The sequence below is a fragment of the Pipistrellus kuhlii genome, unplaced genomic scaffold, assembly GCF_014108245.1.
Source record: "Pipistrellus kuhlii isolate mPipKuh1 unplaced genomic scaffold, mPipKuh1.p scaffold_m20_p_41, whole genome shotgun sequence".
In the NCBI taxonomy this organism is placed as follows: Eukaryota; Metazoa; Chordata; class Mammalia; order Chiroptera; family Vespertilionidae; genus Pipistrellus; species Pipistrellus kuhlii.
Genome location: NW_023425542.1, coordinates 1,664,426 through 1,671,300, shown reverse-complemented (window position 1 = coordinate 1,671,300; position 6,875 = coordinate 1,664,426). Strand labels below are relative to the sequence as shown.

Sequence of the window (6,875 nt, the reverse complement as noted above, 5' to 3'; positions counted from 1 at the left end):
GGCCTTCGGGGAGCCCGGGGTACAGATGGGCAGGTGGGAAAGCCCCTCAGCCGTCGCTAATCCGGGAGCCTCATGTGTGGAAGGTGTCTGAGTCCTCATCAAAGTGACGCCACCACAGAGGGACCACTGCGCCCCCACCCGCCCTCCGCAGGTGGGCGAGGAGGCCCGGGAAGAGGCCCACGCAGGACACGGCTCCGACCTCGGCTCGCCACCCCCTCCCTCCTCCAGCGCCCACGCCCGCTGCCGCCTCCCCCGCTGTCCCCTCCACGGCAGCCCTCCTCCTGGGCGCAGCCAGCACTGCTCAGGCCGGGGGACCATTCGCCTTCCCGAGACCCAACATGTGGAAACTGCAAAAGAAACGCCTTTATTCTTTAAACCTTCTTACTATTTACAAAGAACAACAACAACAGAACTGAGACGGGCTTACAGAGTGGGTGGCTGAACAACAGATGTGTAACTGGGCTTTGGGGGGGCGGGCGGTGCTGGCAGACCAGGCCTGCCAGGGCGGGGGGGGGGAGGAGGATCTCTCGGGCTCTGACCGGAGGGGGACCTGCTGAGCCCAGCCCGCTCCTCACAGGAAGGCCGGGCCGGTCCTGCCCCCCCTGCCCCCCCTGCCCCCCCCCCCCCGACACATATAAAGGAAAGATTCTCGAGAGGCCACACCGAGGCCCGGCCCGCTCCAGACAGGCCGGAGCGGGGGCGAGGCCCGCAGCCCCCCTAGAGGTAGCCAAAGACGTTGAAGATGGGCGGGGGCATGGCCGGCTTCGTGGGGATGGGCTTCAGGACCACGGGCCTGTACACCTTCTGCCCCGGGCCGTCCGCCTCCTTGGCCAGGTGGGCCAGCTCCCCGGGGGAGGCCGGGCTTTTCCGCCACAGGCCAAGGCCGGGCACCGGGCCCTGCGCCAGGGCCCCCGGAGGGCCCGGGTACATGGGCTGTCCGTGGTACTGGAAGGGGCAGCAGCTCCAGGCATTGACGCGGCCCACCAGGGAGACCCCGGGCAACTTGGGGGGCTCCTTTTCCGCCAGCGCCCTCGGGGTCATGGGGATCAGGGCCATCTCGGGCCCGAAGAGCTCCAGGCCCCTGCAGTGCTTCTTACACTCGTAGGGAGGCCCCTCCCGGGGGCTCAGCACCCCCTCCAGCGCCACGGGGTAGCTGTGGGTGGGCCGCGGCTCCTCCCAGAAGGAAGCGGGCAGCTGTCTTTTCCTCATGGGCACCTGGCCAGGCCTGGCCGCTCCCGGATGCTGCCCCTGGAGGGTCTGCTCCCTGGAGAGGCACTCCTCCCGGTAGGGGTTCCCCAGAGCCTTCTCCTTGCAGTCCCCACCGCCGCCAGGGCTGGCCTCGGGGCCGGGGCGGAGGGGCGGCCCCCCGGGGCGGTCCTCGGGCCCCCTCCTCAGGGCGGGCTCGGCCCCGCGGCCCGGGAGGCCCCGCGGCAGCCGGGAGCACTTCTGGGAGAAGCGCTTGAGCTGCTTCTGCAGGTACTTGCGGTGGTCCACCGAGCGGCGGCAGGGCGCCGACTTGTCCAGCGCCGCCTTGATGTCGCTGGAGGCCAGGTTCACGAAGTTCAGCAGCATCTTCACGTCGCTGTCGGCCGCCATCACCAGGGGGGCCACTTCGCCGGGCTTTCCATGAAGAGGGCGGGCCGCTCCGGGTGGGCAGCTCCGGGGAAGGGCACAGAGCGGACCTGGGGGACACACGGGCCATTGGAGTCTCTCCGAGCAGCCGGCTCAGCCCTCCCAGAGGCCACGTGGCTGCCAACAGGGGCCCCGGCCCCGGCCCCGGCCCCCCCGCAGCCCCAGGCAGAGTCCCAGGTAGCCGGCCGCCCATCCCAGCGCGTCCTGAGCGTCGGGGCTGGACCGGGCTCCGGCACAGGGGTCTTGTTGGGCCTGCGGCCCGCTCCTGGCAGCGGAGGCCCAGAGAGGGCAGGTGACTTGCCCAAGGGGGCCCAGCCGCAGGTGGCATTGCCGGGGCTGGAGCACAGGTCTCCTCGCTCCCAGCCTGCTGCCTCCCGCACGCCACGCTGCCAGCGTGCACCCTTCCTTGCCAACGAGACTTCTTTTCTGAGCGGAGGTGACTGCTCCACTTTCAAGCCAAGCCAAACCCCCCCCCTCAACCCCCCCGGTCTCCCTGGCGGTGCCCTCCTCCTCCCACCCCCGCCCCAGCCCCCCTCCTCGGTCCCCACGCTCCACCCCCAGCTCTCCTGTGGGACGGGCAGGACCCCTGTCTGGCACGCCGGCGCGGGCCTGCCTGGCGGGCTGAACTCAGGCTGTGGCAGCGGGAACACCCCTGTGGAAGCATCTGCAGCGATTTCATGCCTCCTGGGCCACCTCCCACAGCCCCCCGCCCCTCCCCCGGGCCCCAGCCTGCCCCGCGCCCCCGCCCGGTTGGGCCCGGCCAGCCCGGGCCTCCACACTGACCGAGGGTGCGGGCCCGGCCGGCCGGCCAGCGAGGCCCGGCTGGTCCCCCCGCAGACCTGGGTCAGGCCCGTGCGGCCGGCGAGCTCCGGCTGTCCGGCTGGAAGCGGTTGTGCCGCCCTCGAGTGGGCTGAATGGAGGACAAGTCCCCAGAGCTGGGGGGCCCCTCAGGCCAATCAGGAGCGCCTCTCTAGATACAAAGCATCCCAATCAGGCGGCAGCGCCCCGTTCCCACATTCTTTGCCGTCACAAATTGTCACCATGGGGACCGTCACAAAAAAGACAGCTCCCAAATGCAATCATTTCCCGGTAAATTTCTACCCTCCAGCCCCTCTCCCCCCCGCGCCCCCCCCCCTCGGCCTCCACGCCCTCCTCCCCTTGACCTCGGTTCCCTGGTTTCTCGAGGGGGTGGGGTGTGTGTTTAAAAAGTCCGGGACCGAGGCGGGGCTGGGCCCAGAGACGGCCCGTCCTCCTCCCCAAGGGCTCCTGGCCTGCGGCTGGCTGCCACGCTTTAGTGCAGACGGCCGGACGGCCGGACGGCCGGATGGGTAAGCCGGGCAGGCGGCCTTCCCCGCCGTCCTTGAGTGTCGAGTGGCTCCCTCCTCTCCCCTCTCTCTTTCCCCTCCCCGTCCCCCGAGGCAGGGCCGGGGCAGGCCGGTGAGGGCCCGCGGCTCACTGGTGCGGGCAGAGGCACCGGGCCGGACTCTCGGCCGAGGGGCCGGGATATCCATGGGAAGGCGGCCGGAGCTCTCAGGAATCTTGTCTTTATGTTTGCTTCCTCAATTGAGCTGCACAAAGCCTGAATTGGCCATTCAGCGCGGCCGGACAAAAGGCTGGCATTGCACGGTCCCCTGGCATTTGTAGTCAAACAGTTAGGGACTTAAATCGAGTCGTCATGATGGAGAAAGAGGTGGACAAAGCCCATAGAATTGCCATCAGCAAACATTTTCCTGTGTCATATTAGCCAGTCTCCATGGCTCCCCCTGGCCCGGGGACAATGGCACAAGTTTGCACACTTGGCTACTGTCACCGTGCCAACGCCGGCGGGGCAACAAGCAGGGCCGCGCCGAGCGGGCGAGGGAGCCCGGGGCCGGCCGCGGGCCCTGCCCACCGGCTGGCCAGAGGGAAGGCGAGGCCAGCGGCAGTGTGGATGGGCGAGGCCTCCGTGCCAGCCGGCCTGGTGGACCCCTACACCTCCTGCCTGTCCCCTCCTCTTCTCCTTCCTCTTCCTTCCCTTCTCTTTTTTCTGCCACCCCCTCCTTCGGTGCCCTGGCTGGCCAGATGGCGGGCGGTCTATGCACCCACCCGCAGCTCTGCACCACAACCTGAAGTGCCAGGGGCTCCTCTCTGAAGGGCCCCTCCCAGACGAGGCGGGCGCACGGACAGGGAGGGGCCAGGCGTCCCCCAGGAGTGGTGGTCCCACCCCCTCCTGCCGGCCAATGGACAGCTAGTACCACAGGGGATGCTGCCTGCAGTGACAGGGCCCAAGCCACCTCCCCCTCCAGCCGGAGGGTCCCTGCAGGCAACACGGAGGGTCCGGCAGAGAGCGCCCACCCTGGGCAGCGGTGGTCGTGTTCTCCACACCCCGCTGCCCCGCTGTGGGGGTGGGGGAAGCGTGGACTAAGACGGAGGTGACCTTGAACCGGAGCGTCCTGGGTCCTTGGCCGGCGCACTGTCTGCAGAGCGCGGGCCCCTGTTCGCAGAAGCCTGTGCGCGGACGAGCGCTGAGCCTTGTGGTCTTAAGCCCTCGAGTTTTGGGGGCCACTTGTTTCTGCGGCAAAACCCAGCCCACCCTGACCGGTACGGGGCCGGAAGCATCCTTTCTGCTCCAAACCACTGCGCACACATCTCCCATCACAGTTCTGGCTGCCTCCTGACACTCACTCCCCTCCCCTCATCCCACCCAGCCCCGTGTGAGCCCCATGAGGCTCTGGGTCTCCAGGGACCAGAATGGCCTTGGCGCAGAGCCGCCCTTGTGGTGGCCGAGGTTGTACTCGATGGCCAGTCCTCTGGGTTTCTTCGGGACGGTGGACGCCTGCAAAGCAGGAAGCCCTGCTTCCCAATTCCACCCCCTGCACCAGGGCAGGGGTTCTAGAAAGCTCCAAATGACAGGGAAGCTGGGCAGACTTGAACTTGGGGATCCCGTCCCAAATGAGCTGTGACAGCCTGTAGGTGGTCAACTTTCCAGCTGCGCTCACCCCACCCCAAGTTTGTCTGCCCCACTCAGCCTCAGGGACTCCCCCTCCCCCCCCCAACCCCCATTTCTAGTCAACTCTGTTCCGTCCCACACCTACTGTGTGTCCGGGACCCGAGGGCGCAGGGGGACCCACCTGCCGCTCCTCTGCCGGAGGCAGCTGTGGGAGGGGAGATGGACTTGTCTTGGCGACTCACAGCCACCCCCTGCCCACCCACCAGTGAGACAGCACCCTGGCTGCCGGCCTGACACCAGCCACCCCTTGTTCCGATGGCGGCAGGATCCTGAGAAAACCTTGATTTACCGAGTCAGCAGCTGCCACGGTCATTTTTAAAAGCCTGTCTTGCCGCCTCAGGGTGGTCATCAAATGCCCACCCAGCACCCAGCGCTTGATCGGAGTCTGTAACACGTATTAAGGCATTTTTTTCTTCCCAGGTGCCAGGATTACGGTCTTAGGTGGAGAAGGAAACTGAGGCACAAAGCCAGGAGCCTTGCCCAGGGAAAGGGCGGGGCTGGGCTGGGGAGGTGGCAGCCAGAGCCGGGCCCTCGGTCACGGCCATCGCCTGCTGCTCTCCCCACGGACAACTATGCCCCTCCCCACACACAGAGCCTCGCTCCCTCCAGGGCTTCGCTGGCCCAGAGGTGCAGAAGCCGCCCCGCCTCACCCCGGCAGGGGTAGGTCCGACCAGTAGACTCGGGGACCCAGCAGCCTGACGGGCGCCTCCGTGGACACGGGATGCAGACGTGCGGGCGGCTTAAGTAACTCTCCCCTTCCGTTAAGGGGGTGTCTCCATCAAAGCCAAGCCCGAGGCGCCCTGCCCGCTGCCATCGGAGCAAACAGGCTTCCTGGGGCCAGAGGCTACCGGCTGAAGCAAGCCCCCTGGCTGCCTCGCCTCAGGGCACGGCTTACCCCCGAGAGGCCCTGCCCTCAACACAGCCGGGGCCCCGTGATGCCCAGAGGAGTCACAGCCCACCCGCAGGGACAGAGGCCTCTGAGTGGGTGTCTCCCCTTCCCTTCCCCTCCGGGTCCCAAAGCTGCCCGGCGAGGCCCACCGCGGGCACCTCTCCCCTGCGAGGAGCAGCATCTCTGCATCCCTCGGGGTGTCCCCAGAGTCCCCCCGTCCGTCCTCACCACCCTGTCTCCTCCCTGCCGCCCACCACCTGCCATCACCTCGATGTGTGCTCAGCCGCCCGCCCCTCGGAGGTGTCTCTGCGCCAGCCAGGGGTGAAAAGTCCGTTTGATCCCAACTGCCAACCCGGACTGGATTGGTGATGGCTGGCAGGTGCCCCGTGGAAAGATTCCGAGGGCCGGGAGGGACTCGGGATCGGCTAGTGCTGTCTTCCGGGGGTGGGGGTGGAGACAGGCTGGCTCCGTGGGCTCCGTGTCCCCGAACCCAGTGCAGAATAACAGGATGCCAAGCGGGGAGGGTGACGCTTGGCCTTGTTGTAACCCAGCCCTGACACCTTTGCCCAGGGAACAGTGTCCCAGGGAGGGGCAGTGACGCCCCCAAGCACTCACGTGCTCCCGCCTCCCAGGCAGAGTTCATCGGCTCAATGAACTGAGACGGGGGGCCTGAGGCATTTTGGAGAATGGAGACTGTGGTGAGTTCAGGGCATTGGAGAGGAGAGAGAGGTCCCTGCATTGAGCGGGGAAAGAAAGTTAGGGCAAAAGGCTGTCCTCCATGGGCCTGTGCAAGCAGTAGGCACCCGGTAAAGGCCCATTGAATGAATGAATGAATGAATGAATGAATGAGAGAGACATGGAGTACAATGACTGGTTGGCTCTGAGCCATCTTGGGAACTCCAATAGCCAGTGTCATCACAACCTGGAAACAGCTCTCACACTGACTCACACACGCCCTCGTGGCTCTACTTACAGACTACACGCTGACCACGTCACACCCTCTGCTCTGCTCCACCTGGGACCAGTCCCCACCTCCTCTCCCCTCCCCTGGGCTGTTTGTCTCCTTACGGGCTCCTGAGTCTGCCCGCAGCAGCCCGTGCTCTTTTCTAAAAGACTAGAGTCGCAGTGCATAAAATTCATGCACAGGGGCGGGGGGAGGGTGTCCCTCAGCCCAGCGTGCACCCAGATTTGCACCCTCTCCAATCTAGGACCCCTCAAGGGATGTCCGACTGCCCGGTGGATAGGGCCTAAACGGGCAGTCTGGACATCCCTCTCACAATCTAGGCTCCTAACTGCTCACCTGCCTGCCTTCCTGATTGCTCTTAACCGTTTCTGCCTGCCAGCCTGATCACTCTAACCACTCTC

At 66.4% G+C, this 6,875-nt stretch overlaps 1 protein-coding gene across 1 annotated transcript; it reads right to left on the bottom strand.

The window, feature by feature from the left end:
* Window positions 1-620: 620 nt before the first annotated feature.
* FAM181A (family with sequence similarity 181 member A) lies at window positions 621-2,704 on the bottom strand. The gene is made up of 2 exons (XM_045571950.1): window positions 2,416-2,704; window positions 621-1,682 (listed from the first exon to the last, which is right to left on the bottom strand). The coding sequence occupies exon 2, from the start codon at window positions 1,594-1,596 to the stop codon at window positions 718-720; it is 879 nt and encodes a 292-aa protein (XP_045427906.1). The 5' UTR covers window positions 1,597-1,682; window positions 2,416-2,704; the 3' UTR covers window positions 621-717.
* Window positions 2,705-6,875: the final 4,171 nt, after the last annotated feature.

Excerpts from the sequence above, each read along its gene's own strand:
- FAM181A (XM_045571950.1), bottom strand. The coding sequence starts at position 1,596 with ATGGCGGCCGACAGCGACGTGAAGATGCTGCTGAACTTCGTGAACCTG.